Source organism: Polyodon spathula, chromosome 51 (genome assembly GCF_017654505.1).
Source record: "Polyodon spathula isolate WHYD16114869_AA chromosome 51, ASM1765450v1, whole genome shotgun sequence".
Taxonomy (NCBI): domain Eukaryota; kingdom Metazoa; phylum Chordata; class Actinopteri; order Acipenseriformes; family Polyodontidae; genus Polyodon; species Polyodon spathula.
In genome coordinates, this window is record NC_054584.1 from 70,708 (window position 1) to 83,207 (window position 12,500).

General features: G+C 51.3%; 2 protein-coding genes across 4 annotated transcripts in view; one reads left to right on the forward strand and one right to left on the reverse strand.

The window, feature by feature from the left end:
- Positions 1–88: 88 nt before the first annotated feature.
- On the forward strand, positions 89–780 carry LOC121306918 (ceramide synthase 2-like; the record flags this gene model as incomplete). Its single annotated transcript, XM_041238942.1, has 3 exons — positions 89–225; positions 328–481; positions 600–780. Coding segments are annotated over 3 exons (471 nt in total), but the record flags the coding sequence as incomplete, so codon positions are not given.
- A 2,630-nt stretch (positions 781–3,410) lies between these two features.
- Positions 3,411–12,500, reverse strand: part of LOC121306955 (histone-lysine N-methyltransferase SETDB1-like) — a 20,297-nt gene continuing 11,207 nt past the window's right edge. For all 3 annotated transcript variants that reach the window (XM_041238980.1, XM_041238978.1, XM_041238981.1), the window contains 13 exons: positions 12,152–12,293; positions 11,313–11,537; positions 10,486–11,151; positions 8,897–9,013; positions 8,530–8,699; positions 7,751–8,191; positions 6,706–6,887; positions 6,246–6,265; positions 5,589–5,718; positions 5,253–5,406; positions 4,656–4,867; positions 4,216–4,304; positions 3,411–3,851 (listed from right to left, as the gene is read on the reverse strand). In XM_041238980.1, coding sequence (XP_041094914.1) covers positions 3,734–3,851; positions 4,216–4,304; positions 4,656–4,867; positions 5,253–5,406; positions 5,589–5,718; positions 6,246–6,265; positions 6,706–6,887; positions 7,751–8,191; positions 8,530–8,699; positions 8,897–9,013; positions 10,486–11,151; positions 11,313–11,537; positions 12,152–12,293 — 2,666 coding nt within the window. In that variant the 3' untranslated portion in view covers positions 3,411–3,733. The remainder of the gene's footprint in view (positions 3,852–4,215; positions 4,305–4,655; positions 4,868–5,252; positions 5,407–5,588; positions 5,719–6,245; positions 6,266–6,705; positions 6,888–7,750; positions 8,192–8,529; positions 8,700–8,896; positions 9,014–10,485; positions 11,152–11,312; positions 11,538–12,151; positions 12,294–12,500) is intronic.

The window sequence follows — 12,500 nt, forward strand, 5'->3', positions numbered from 1 at the left end:
CAGCGTCCTGAAACCAGGCTGCAAGCCGCAGATTAGATGTGGGAGATTCAGATCTGTGTGTTTTGAGTGTTAATGTGTTGTGTGTGTTTTTTTTTTGTTTTTGTTTAACCCTTTCCAGTCTGCCAAGATTTTTAACTACGCTGGCTGGAAGAAGACCTGCAATGCGATCTTCATCGTGTTCGCCGCGGTCTTCATCATCACCAGGCTGGTCATCTTCCCCTTCTGGTGAGACGCAGTACTGCACCGGCTGTCTCTCTGTGCTGTGCACGTGTGTAACGGGCTGGGAGTGTGTGTGTAACGGGCTGTATCTCCGTGTCTCTCCCCCAGGATCCTGCACTGCACTGTGGTGTACCCCTTGTCCATTTACCCCCCCTTCTTCGTGTATTACTTCTTCAACGGGCTGCTGATGGTGCTGCAGCTGCTGCACCTGTTCTGGGCTGCGCTCATCCTCCGCATGGCGCACAAGTTCGTGACCGGCAAGGTGAGACGCGCCCGCTGGCTGCTGGGTAACCTTGCGGTCCTGCTGCTTATATACATATATACATATATACACACACACACCTTTTGCTAAATGGCATTGCCTTTTATGTTTTGCGCAGTTCGTGGACGACGAGCGAAGCGACAAAGAGGAGACTGATAATTCCGAAGAGGAGGAGGAGGAGGAGGAGAAGAAGAAGAAGAGAGGCAGGGTGAGGGAAGTCAAGGAGACTCCCCGGAACGGGCCTGTGCAAAACGGACACCCCACCACCACCAACAACAACAACCGAAAAAACAACTAGAGGAGAGAGGAGAGAGGAGAGAGGAGAGAGGAGAGAGGGGTGAGAGGAGAGAGGGGTGAGGGGTGAGGGGTGAGGGGAGGCAGAGACGAACGGCGACGACAGCTGTTTGCAAAAACAAAAGTATGGAAAGAAAATCGAGATAGCAGAGCAGATAGCACGCTTTAAAAAAATGTAAATAAATAAAAAAAAATAACAGCAGCAATACAGAATTGAATTGGGCGCACGGGTCACAGTTCGGAGCGCCAGCCTCGGTGCTTCCGCTGTCTCTAGAAAGCCTCTGATAGCGCTTAATGATTCAGAAGAAGCTCTGAAGGCATCGTCTTGATCAATCCATTCAGTTGAGAGCAGCTCCTGCGTTGAAACCCAGCGCTGGGCTCTCTGAGCCTGACTGGGCTGCAGGGTGTGATCGTCAGGGTCCGGGGGGAGAGGGACGGGGTCTAATCCTCTTTCTAATCCATTCAAACACGTTTAAAACGTGCGCTCGGCAGCAGCATTCTATTAAAACCAGCTTCACAACAGTGGCAGCTCGTTCGCTTCAATCACAGCCGCTGTTTGAGAGTCAATTAAAACAGCTGCACTATTATTATTGTTATTGTTCTGTTATTGTTCTGCTGAGGTCACGTCAATTTCGATGCCTTGTTGAAGGAACTGGAATTGGGAAGAGGAAGTGACCCGGCCCGGCTGCGCTGTCCTTGTCCAGGTGCTTGACTCGTGTCTCTCGTGTCTTCGCTGGCTCACGATCACGGAGGACTGTGACAGCGTCGCTCCCAGAGCCTGCTCAGATCTGAGCGCGGGTTCCCCGTGTCTCTGTGCAGGAGCAAGGCTGAGCTGACTGGCCAGCAGGGGCAGCTAGTGTTTGTAATTGTAGTCTCTTCTTGCTCCTTGGTGCTCTCTCTCTCTCTCTAGCAATCCCTTAAACCCAAAGCAGCCTCTCTCATTGCTCCCGGCTCCTCTTCTGTGTTTGGACCAGTAACGAGCCCCCCCAGGAATCAATTAATAATTAGTCAGTCGAGTCTGATAACGGTTACAATAACATCAAGAAACTAACCCTCTTCATGCAGGAAAAAAATGAATGAATACAAGAGGAGAAATGAATGAAGCTTCCTTGTGGTAGAAGAGCCCGGACCCCACGCTGCAGCACGGCTCCACGAGACACTTCATTGAAGAGATTCAGGCGCAGTGCGGACACTGGGACATTTCTAATACCTTGTTTTTTTAGGGTTTTTTTTTTTTCTTGTTTTGCTGCTTTTATCAAAGTGCCTTCACCAGCTGCCATCCCTTATTCCTCTCGCTCCCTCCTTCCTTCCCCTTATCCCTCTCCTCCTTCCCCCCTCATCCCTTTCTTCCCCTTGTCTCTCCTGCTCCCTACTAAGCCTTATCCCTCTCCTTCTCTCCTTCCATTCCCAAACTCATGACGAATGCCTGCTTTGTCCCAAAGACATTTCTTTGCTTGTTTTGTTTTTTAATTTTTTACTAAAATAATGTGACTACTACTACTATTATTATTCAATAGTGGGATTTCGTGTGCCCTAAACTTCACACGCACGCAGCAGTAGTCATCGCGTCGTCACACTACCGAGACCCCAAACTTGCTCCTTATGTAAATAACGAGGGGGGGGGGGGGGGGGGGCCGGGGTCCCGCCGATTCAGGGTCTGGCGGGGTGGAGGTTTCAGTGGCTGGTTCACATCGCTAATTTAGAACAGGGTGCACTCACGCAAGACAGTCAGCGCTTTCTTTCAGCATGAAAAACAAAAACAACTCAAACTCTCATTCATGTTCTCTGTTTAACACATGCAAAACTTGCATCGTTTATTATAATACATATAAGAACAGAACAGCGAATACAGCACTGAGAACTCAAACTGGACCTGTTTCCAGCACTGTCACATACACTGCATCAGCAACACAGAGACCTCAGGAGATACAGAGAGAGATTCAACACACTGGGAGAGCAGGACCACAGCAAAGAGATCTCAGAGATACAGAGAGAGATTCAACACACTGGGAGAGCAGGACGACAGCAAAGAGATCTCAGAGATACAGAGAGAGATTCAACACACTGGGAGAGCAGGACGACAGCAAAGAGATCTCAGAGATACAGAGAGATTCAACACACTGGGAGAGCAGGACCACAGCAAAGAGATCTCAGAGATACAGAGAGAGATTCAACACACTGGGAGAGCAGGACGACAGCAAAGAGATCTCAGAGATACAGAGAGAGATTCAACACACTGGGAGAGCAGGACGACAGCAAAGAGATCTCAGAGATACAGAGAGAGATTCAACACACTGGGAGAGCAGGAACAGACTGCAACGACAGCAAAGAGATCTCAGAGATACAGAGAGAGATTCAACACACTGGGAGAGCAGGACGACAGCAAAGAGATCTCAGAGATACAGAGAGAGATTCAACACACTGGGAGAGCACGACAGCAAGAGATCTCAGAGATACAGAGAGAGATTCAACACACTGGGAGAGCAGGACGACAGCAAAGAGATCTCAGAGATACAGAGAGAGATTCAACACACTGGGAGAGCAGGACGACAGCAAAGAGATCTCAGAGATACAGAGAGAGATTCAACACACTGGGAGAGCAGTGACAGCAAAGAGATCTCAGAGATACAGAGAGATTCAACACACTGGGAGAGCAGGACGACAGCAAAGAGATCTCAGAGATACAGAGAGAGATTCAACACACTAGGGAGAGCAGGACCACAGCAAAGAGATCTCAGAGATACAGAGAGTTTCACAGTTTAACATGGAGCACGAAACCTGCAACGCAAAAAAACACAAGTTTATAAACCGGTCTGAATCCCCCGGACTCCAGGAGACACGCTGAATATCCAGCGCCGTTCGAAACACTGCCAAGAACTATGAAATCACAAAGTCCCTCCCAGGAGAGGCGTCCTACTGGTGCAGTGCAGGGTCCGGTTCTGTGTGGATGGGTCGGGGTTACAGCAGTCTGCCCCGGCACTCTGTGGATCCACAGCAGCACAGCAGCTCCTTGCCCTCCACGCTCCCCACCTCGTAGTTATAATCCCAGGTCAGCTCGGTCCCGGCCCGGATTCGCCTGCACAGAGAGGAGGAGCAATTCAAACACACATAGAGAAACAACTGGGACACCACACACACACACACTTACCAGAGCCTGACAGTGATGAGATCTACATAATATACAGCACTGGAGCCTTATAGTGATGAGACACAGCCCTCTGAAATGTCTTTATAATATACAGCACTAGACCCTGATATTGATGAGATCCAGCCCTCTGAAATGTCTTTATAATATACAGCACTAGACCCTGATATTGATGAGATCCAGCCCTCTGAAATGTCTTTATAATATACAGCACTAGACCCTGATATTGATGAGACACAGGCTTCTGAAATGTCTTTATAACACACAGCAGATCCTTACTGCATGGCACACCTACTTGCTGGCGAAGAATGCGACCCAGGGAAACCTCAGATCGTGGGTGTCCACAAAGACATTCTGGACAAACAGGTTGGGGCTGCAGCTATGCTGTGAGAGGGGAGAGAGAGAGAGTGAGGGATACACGGCGGGAGGGAACGACACAAATATACACACACACAAAAAGTTCTCAAACTCCATGAATAAATATGAATATTAAAAAGAGAATTATTTGAAAAAGTTTCGACTGGAGGACATTGACGCAAGTCAGACAGCATTTCAGACAAAAAGCCTTTCAGTCATTCAAGTAAACACACATTCTTTTTAGTAAGAGCACTGTCTGGAAAACTCATAACTGATAAACAGCCAAAACTCTGCAGCTAGTCTAGAGGGGCAGTGATGGATTTAGCTGCAGCAATCATTAATATTATGATGATGATTATTAATATTGTGATTATGTACGTTGAGGTATCTCCCCAGGTTCCCCTCCAGCTTGGCATCGATGATGTAACAGGACTCCTCTCCATCGTACAGCGGACGCGTCTTTTTCCAGACGGGGGCGCCGTCGCCCTTCTCTGCCGAAGGCATGTTGCTCGTCTTCACCGCGATGCCGTGCGTCGACTTCAGAGCGAAACCGCGAGTCGACTTGACAGCGACCTGCCTCTTCACTGGCCCTGCAGACACCACCACCATCATTTCATGATTAGTCATTCAGTGAACCAAGTTCATTGCCAAGTAAGTGGACTTGACAGCAACCTATGAACATAATTTAGATATTCTATTATCATGTAAAAATCAAAGAAACTACAAAATGATATTGCAAGTGTCTGCCAGTACTTCACGTTAGATTTCATAATGCCGCTACTCCCCCTCTCCTCCACCTCGGACCCCGAGGAGATTCTCTGGATGTCATCCCCCCTCCCCCCCTTCTCTCTCTCTCACCTGTGCTGGTGTTGCCAGCGCTGCTGTTCCTCCTCTCCTCCACCTCGGACCCCGAGGAGATTCTCTGGATGTCATCCCCCCTCCCCTCTCTCTCCTCCCCCTTCCTCTCTCTCTCACCTGTGCTGGTGTTGCCAGCGCTGCTGTTCCTCCTCTCCTCCACCTCGGACCCCGACGAGATGGTCTGGATGTCATCGCTGTCGTTGCCGGGGTTCTGAGCCCCCCTCCTCTTCCGGCCCCCCTCGCTGTCAGAGCTGGACAGGGTCATCACATCCTGGAAACAAAGAAAAAAAAAAAACTTTGGCATTGCCTAGAATTTTAGGACTGGAGACATTAAAAAAAACCAAAAAAAACAGAAGATCTCAAATTGTGTTTATGTCTATTTATTAAGACTGCAGAACATCTACACTCTACAAAGCCGTGTGCAATTCAATACGTTGTTGGCGCTGTGCTCACCTCTGCTTGTGTCTGCGCCCCCGGGCCGCGCCCGCTCTGCAGCAGCTGGGTTTTGGTGACGGGACGACGCACCCCCTCGGTCTTCGCCGGGAACGGGTTGTACCCGAAAATCCTGGGGTTCTCAAACACCCTGGGGGGGAGGGGGAGGCGGACGGACAGAAGCATTAAAAAAAAAAAAAAAAAAAAAGAAAATGGACAATTCAGTCAAGCTTCTAAATAATCAATTCAGAACTCCACTCTCCACACTGCAGAGCGCTCTAGCGGTATAGGAAAGAGAGCTCCACTCCCCACGCTGCAGAGCGCTCTAGCGGTATAGGAAAGAGAGCTCCACTCCCCACGCTGCAGAGCGCTCTAGCGGTATAGGAAAGAGAGCTCTTCTCTCTAGCAGTATGGCTGTGCAAATTACAATAGATTATTAAGACAGTCATCTGGTAGACAAAGGATCTGAACTCCTACGTTTTTTTTTGATAGGCATTTGTCACTACAAAAGTGGAGGAAAAGATCCCTATTGAACAACATGAAGCAGGCTGCTCCTGCCCAACACGAAGCAGGCTGCAGGGAAAACGGCTCAAAGCACTACTATTCAAACAGTGAGCAAGTAAGGCAAACCCATAGACTCTGCAAAACACGATGCAAATAATATCAAGGGGCACTTACTTCTGTTCTTCCTTGCAGTCCTAAAAATACAAAAGAAAAGGACAAAAATAAAACCAATGTCTCAAAGTTTTAAAAATAATTTCAGTTTGTAACATTTTGAATTTATTGGATTTATCAGACGCTTTTATCCAAAGCGACTTAGAGACCAGGGGGGTGAACTCTGCGTCATCAACAACTGCTGCTGCTGCTGCAGAGTCTCTTCCAATAGGACCTCGTTTGTTTTATGTCTCGTCCGAAGGACGGAGCACAAGGAGGTGAAGTGACTTGCACAGGGTCACACACACACACACACACACAGGGAGTCAGTGGCTGAGCTGGGATTTGATCCTCCTGGGGTAAAAAGCCCCCTCTCTTTGACCGCTAGGGCACCGAGCCTCCTTGGTCAAAACTATACGGCCCTTTGGTCGGTTCCCTAGCTGGCACAAGACAATATACCCAGCGCTGCTAGTTTTCTCTTCACCTTGTCTTGCTGCAGCTCCTTCTTGATGGGCTTGCCCTGCTCCTGCTTGATGCCGCTCAGCCAGGACGCCACCTTGTTCTTCCCAGTCTCCTCCGACACGGGGGGCTGGCTGTCCTCCTGGCTCTGCTGCCGGGACAGACCCTCCTTACTGTCCTCCCCCGGCGCGGTGGCAGTGGAGCCCCCTTCACAGGAAACAAAACACCATGAAACACAACAGCCTGCCAGCGCGCCCACCACCCGCCCCCCTTCACAGGAACGCAACACAGCAGCCTGCCAGCGCAGCCACCACCCGCCCCCCTTCACAGGAATTGCAACACAGCAGCCTGCCAGCGCAGCCACCACCCGCCCCCCTTCACAGGAACACAACACAGCAGCCTGCCAGCGCAGCCACCACCCGCCCCCCTTCACAGGAACGCAACACAGCAGCCTGCCAGCGCGCCCACCACCCGCCCCCCTTCACAGGAACACAACACAGCATGCCAGCGCAGCCACCACCCGCCCCCCTTCACAGGAACACAACACAGCAGCCTGCCAGCGCAGCCACCACCCGCCCCCCTTCACAGGAACACAACACAGCAGCCTGCCAGCGCAGCCACCACCCGCCCCCCTTCACAGGAACGCAACACAGCAGCCTGCCAGCGCAGCCACCACCCGCCCCCCTTCACAGGAACGCAACACAGCAGCCTGCCAGCGCAGCCACCACCCGCCCCCCTTCACAGGAACGCAACACAGCAGCCTGCCAGCGCAGCCACCACCCGCCCCCCTTCACAGGAACGCAACACAGCAGCCTGCCAGCGCAGCCACCACCCGCCCCCCTTCACAGGAACGCAACACAGCAGCCTGCCAGCGCGCCCACCACCCGCCCCCCTTCACAGGAACGCAACACAGCAGCCTGCCAGCGCAGCCACCACCCGCCCCCCTTCACAGGAACGCAACACAGCAGCCTGCCAGCGCGCCCACCACCCGCCCCCCTTCACAGGAACACATGATGAAAGGCGCTATAGAAATGTGAATTGCAGTTATTCAGGCGGTGGCAGTCCCTCACCCTCCTTCATGCCGCGAGTCTGCCTGCGGGTGGCGTAGCTGCGCCACACCGAGCCAGCGTTGAAGTACTCCTCCTTGCAGAAGTTGTCGTCCGAGCTCTCCTCCTCCTCCTCGTCGTCCTCCTCGTCCTCCTCCTCGTCCTCCTCCTCGTCGTCCTCGTCGTCCGAGTCCGAGTCCGAGCGGTCGCTGTTGTCTTCGTTCTCTCTGTCCCGCTGCTGCGCCGGGCCGCCCTGGCCCCGCCCCCCGGGCTGTCCCCGCCTCAAGGCCCCGCCCCTGGCCCCTCCCTTCACGTCCACCCCGCTCCCGTCCGAGGAGCACTTGGCGTCGCTCTCGTAGCCCTCCTTGAAGTTCTCCACACTCTCGATGTGATCCAGGTTAGCGAAATACTCGTCCCCCATCTCCAGGCCTTCCTTATCGGCGAAGTCGTCAGTCAGGATTTTACCTGATTGTGGGGGGGAACAGTTAATCGCTACTGGAAAGTCTGGAGATTTCAGAGATGTCTTTAACCTAGAGTGGCCTACAGCACCACACAAAACAGGCATGCAAATAACACTCAGTGAGAAATGTCTTGCCTTGGTTTTAATGCTGCAGTAAGGATGCAGTGCAAGGTTATGCTTTAAACATTTCACAGGGCTGGGAATGAGACTCTGGTTGCACAGCAGCGTCGCCCAGTCCAGGTTTCACTGCTGCCAGCTCGATAAGCCCCCAGTGTGTGTAGGGAACAAGCTCAGGTGTGTGCGAGTATTAGACTGGCAGTGAGCCAGCGAGGGAGGCTCTGACCTGCGTAGATGCACACGAAGGAGCCCTTGGCGATGTCGTCCAGGCAGCGGATGCCCCAGCCCTTGTTCTGAGTCTTGAACAGCTGCAGCCTCACCTGCAGCCCGTGCTGCACCAGTCTGTTCGTGCACATCTGGGGGTCACAGCCACAGCGCTTATTACACTCATAGACTCTGCAGAGGGGGGGGACAGGAGGGGGAGAGAAGTGGTAAGAGAGAGGAGGAAGAGAGAGAAAGGGGGTGAAAGATTTCTAGATTTCACACTGAAGATCTTCTATTTGTTCTCCTGTATTTTCTTGTATTTGTATAACCCCTCCAGTGCAGGTCACAGCAGACCCAGGCTGCTCCCCTCCCTGCCCCTGTTCTCTTACCCCGTGGGCAGGCACTCCTCCAGCCTCTTGTCCGTGTACCCTGCGTTGGGGTTCATCTGCGCCCCTGGGGTGCAGGTGGTGGCTTGCAGAGTCAGCTGGTGACACGCACACTTGGACCTGCGGGACCGAACACAACAGAACAGCTTCTTACAGAACAATAAAACAGCAGCTGAACTGACCTGACTTACCAGTTACATGCAAAAACACACCCTGAGAGAGCTGCTGGCATCATTGCATCTCAACAGCAATAACAAAGCAAGACTCTTAGTGCACAGCAGTGTGATCCAGTCCTGCTTTCACTAGGAGTTTAATAATGAGACTCCCGCTGCACAGCAGCGTGATCCAGTCCTGCTTTCACTAGGAGTTTAATAATGAGACTCCCGCTGCACAGCAGTGTGATCCAGTCCTGCTTTCACTAGGAGCAGACTCCCGCTGCACAGCAGCGTGATCCAGTCCTGCTTTCACTAGGAGTTTAATAATGAGACTCCCTCTGCACAGCAGTGTGATCCAGTCCTGCTTTCACTAGGAGTTTAATAAGACACACCTAAGCTTGTTGCCTAGACACACTGGGGCTGATCAAGCTGCTAGTGAAACCTGGACTGGGTGACACTGCTGTGCAATAGGAGTCTGATTCCCATCCCTGCTCTGTAAATATCCCTATACTACCACCAATATACTAATTCAATCCTATTCTAGTGCATCCTAGTTCATATTGTATTCTAGCAGTGTTATTATTATACACAGCATCCTAGTTCATATTGTATTCTAGCAGTGTTATTATTATACACAGCATCCTAGTTCATATTGTATTCTAGCAGTGTTATTATTATACACAGCATCCTAGTTCATATTGTATTCTAGCAGTGTTATTATTATACACAGCATCCTAGTTCATATTGTATTCTAGCAGTGTTATTATTATACACAGCATCCTAGTTCATATTGTATTCTAGCAGTGTTATTATTATACACAGCATCCTAGTTCATATTGTATTCTAGCAGTGTTATTATTATACACAGCATCCTAGTTCATATTGTATTCTAGCAGTGTTATTATTATACACGGCATCCTAGTTCATATTGGATTCTAGCAGTGTTATTATTATACACGGCATCCTAGTTCATATTGTATTCTAGCAGTGTTATTATTATACACGGCATCCTAGTTCATATTGTATTCTAGCAGTGTTATTATTATACACGGCATCCTAGTTCATATTGTATTCTAGCAGTGTTATTATTATACACGGCATCCTAGTTCATATTGTATTCTAGCAGTGTTATTATTATACACGGCATCCTAGTTCATATTGTATTCTAGCAGTGTTATTATTATACACAGCATCCTAGTTCATATTGTATTCTAGCAGTGTTATTATTATACACAGCATCCTAGTTCATATTGGATTCTAGCAGTGTTATTATTATACACTTGCTGTAAACTACACTGTGTTTCAATATGAAGCTTGCACTGTAACCCTGCACTGCCCTGTAACACCTGGGATGAAAGGCATCTGCCAAATACATAAATAATAGTAATGATAATAATAATAACGATAATAATAACAGCAGCACTAGCTCGGGGTTACTTGTCTCTGCAGCCGTCGGTGCAGTCGCACCCCACCAGGAATTCTCCGCTGGTGTTGATCACCACTCCCTTGCCCGGGAGCCGCTCCTTGCTGTAGGCCACGCTGGGGGGCGGGGTCATGTCGATCTCGTTGACGCAGGACAGCGGCACGTCCTCCCTGCCGCGGGTGATGTCCCGCACGAAGTAGAAGGGCTTCTGGGGCTGGAAGCGGCGGTCCACCAGCACGTAGGGGTCCAGGCAGAACATCTCCAGAAAAAGGAAGTCGCAGCGGGTGGAGAACACGTAGCGCTCGATCTCCAGCATGCTGCGCAGGCTCAGCCCGCACGGGGACTTGTAGATCACGTGGAACCACATCTTCCGGTTCACCCGGCGCCGGCCCGTCATGCGGCGGAAGTCGTAGAGCAAGGGGACGAGGAGCGGGTTGCGTCCGCGGAACTGGTCCAGCCGCGCCGGGCGGAGGCGGTCCAGGCAGGCCGGGCTGCAGCTGTGAGGCACGTAGAAGAGCTTCTCGCTGGGGGCCTGGTAGGAGGGCTCCACGGGCATGCGGTCGCTCAGGGAGGAGTGGTAGAGCTGAGGGGAGGAGGAGGCTTGCGGGAGGACTGGCTGCTGCTGCTGCTGCTGGGTTTGCTGGAGGGGTGCGGTGGTAGCGGTGTGGAGTAAGAAGTACCTAAAACAAAAAGCAAAAAAAAAAAAGAGAGGAGAGAGAGAGATCTTCATCCATGGTTACACAGCTCTGGTCAAACGTTGCGAGGCTGGGATCAGGGTCCCAATTCTAAGTGAGAGGAGAGAGCGAGAGGATGGAAGTAAGGAGGAGGAAGGGGCACTGACCTGGGGTGCGAGGTTGGGATCAGAGTCCTGGTAAGGCTCTGGTTCTGGCCCTGGCTCTGGTTTTGGTTCTGGCCCTGGCTCTGGCTTTGGTTTTGGTTCTGGCCCTGGCTCTCAGCAGGAGAGGAGGAGGAGGGGGGAGTCTTGGGTGCCCCGAAGGCGGAGGTGCTCTTCTTCGCTACCTGCTGCTTGTTGCGGCTCTGAGACGACACCTGGCTGTCGGGACTCCTGCAGGAGAGACGGGAACAGGAGGGGTGAGGAGACCCCACGAGGTTCAACTCAGCCACTGACTCCCTGTGTGTGTGTGTGTGTGTGTGTGTGACCCTGAGCGAGTCGCTTCACCTCCTTGTGCTCCGTCCTTCGGCTGGAAACCGAGACCTTGATGATGTGTCTAAAACAAGCGAGGTCCTGATGATGGACGAGATGCTTTCTTGGGTTATTTACAATAGCAAACAATGATGTGTCTAAGTGAAGGTCCTATTGGAAGCAATAGCGACTCTGTTTTAGCTTCATTAGCATGATTGCTTTCTTGGGTTATTTACAATAGAATCGAGTAAACCTGTTAATGTGGGGAGTTGTTGATGATGTGTCTAAGTGAATGTATGTTTTACTGTCTGTGTTTGTAGCTGCGATCATGATGATTATTGTTATTATTATTATTATGCTTTCTTGGGTTATTTACAATAGAATCGAGTAAACCTGTTAATGTGGGGAGTTGTTGCTGTAATTGTAAAATTACTGCTGCAATCTGTAACCGAACAAAACAGCACTGCAGAAACGCACAGGAAGTGCAATTTCAAACGACTGCGACCCAAACAGAGCTGGGGCGCAGCTGCACTCACTCGCTCCGGGCGGGCCGTGTCTGCGGGGAGTCGGGCTTGGGCAGGATCCTGGGCTGGGATCCTGGTGCGGCTGGCTTGGCCGGGCTCGTCCCACTCAGCTCCTGGGTGTACTGAACCACCGGGCCCTTGGACCTCAGCGCGCCTGGGAGAGGGGTTCAACAGACACATCAACACCCAGCAGGCCGAATCCGTCCCTGAATGAGATGGCGAGGGGGCGGGACTCGCCAGGGTGCCACTGTGCTGCAATCAGAATTAGTACAGCTTTCACAGTGCAGATCTCCTTCACTGATCTGGATCACTCCCCGCGAGCAGAGCAGAGCATCACGGCGCGAGCGCACAGCCCCGCGAG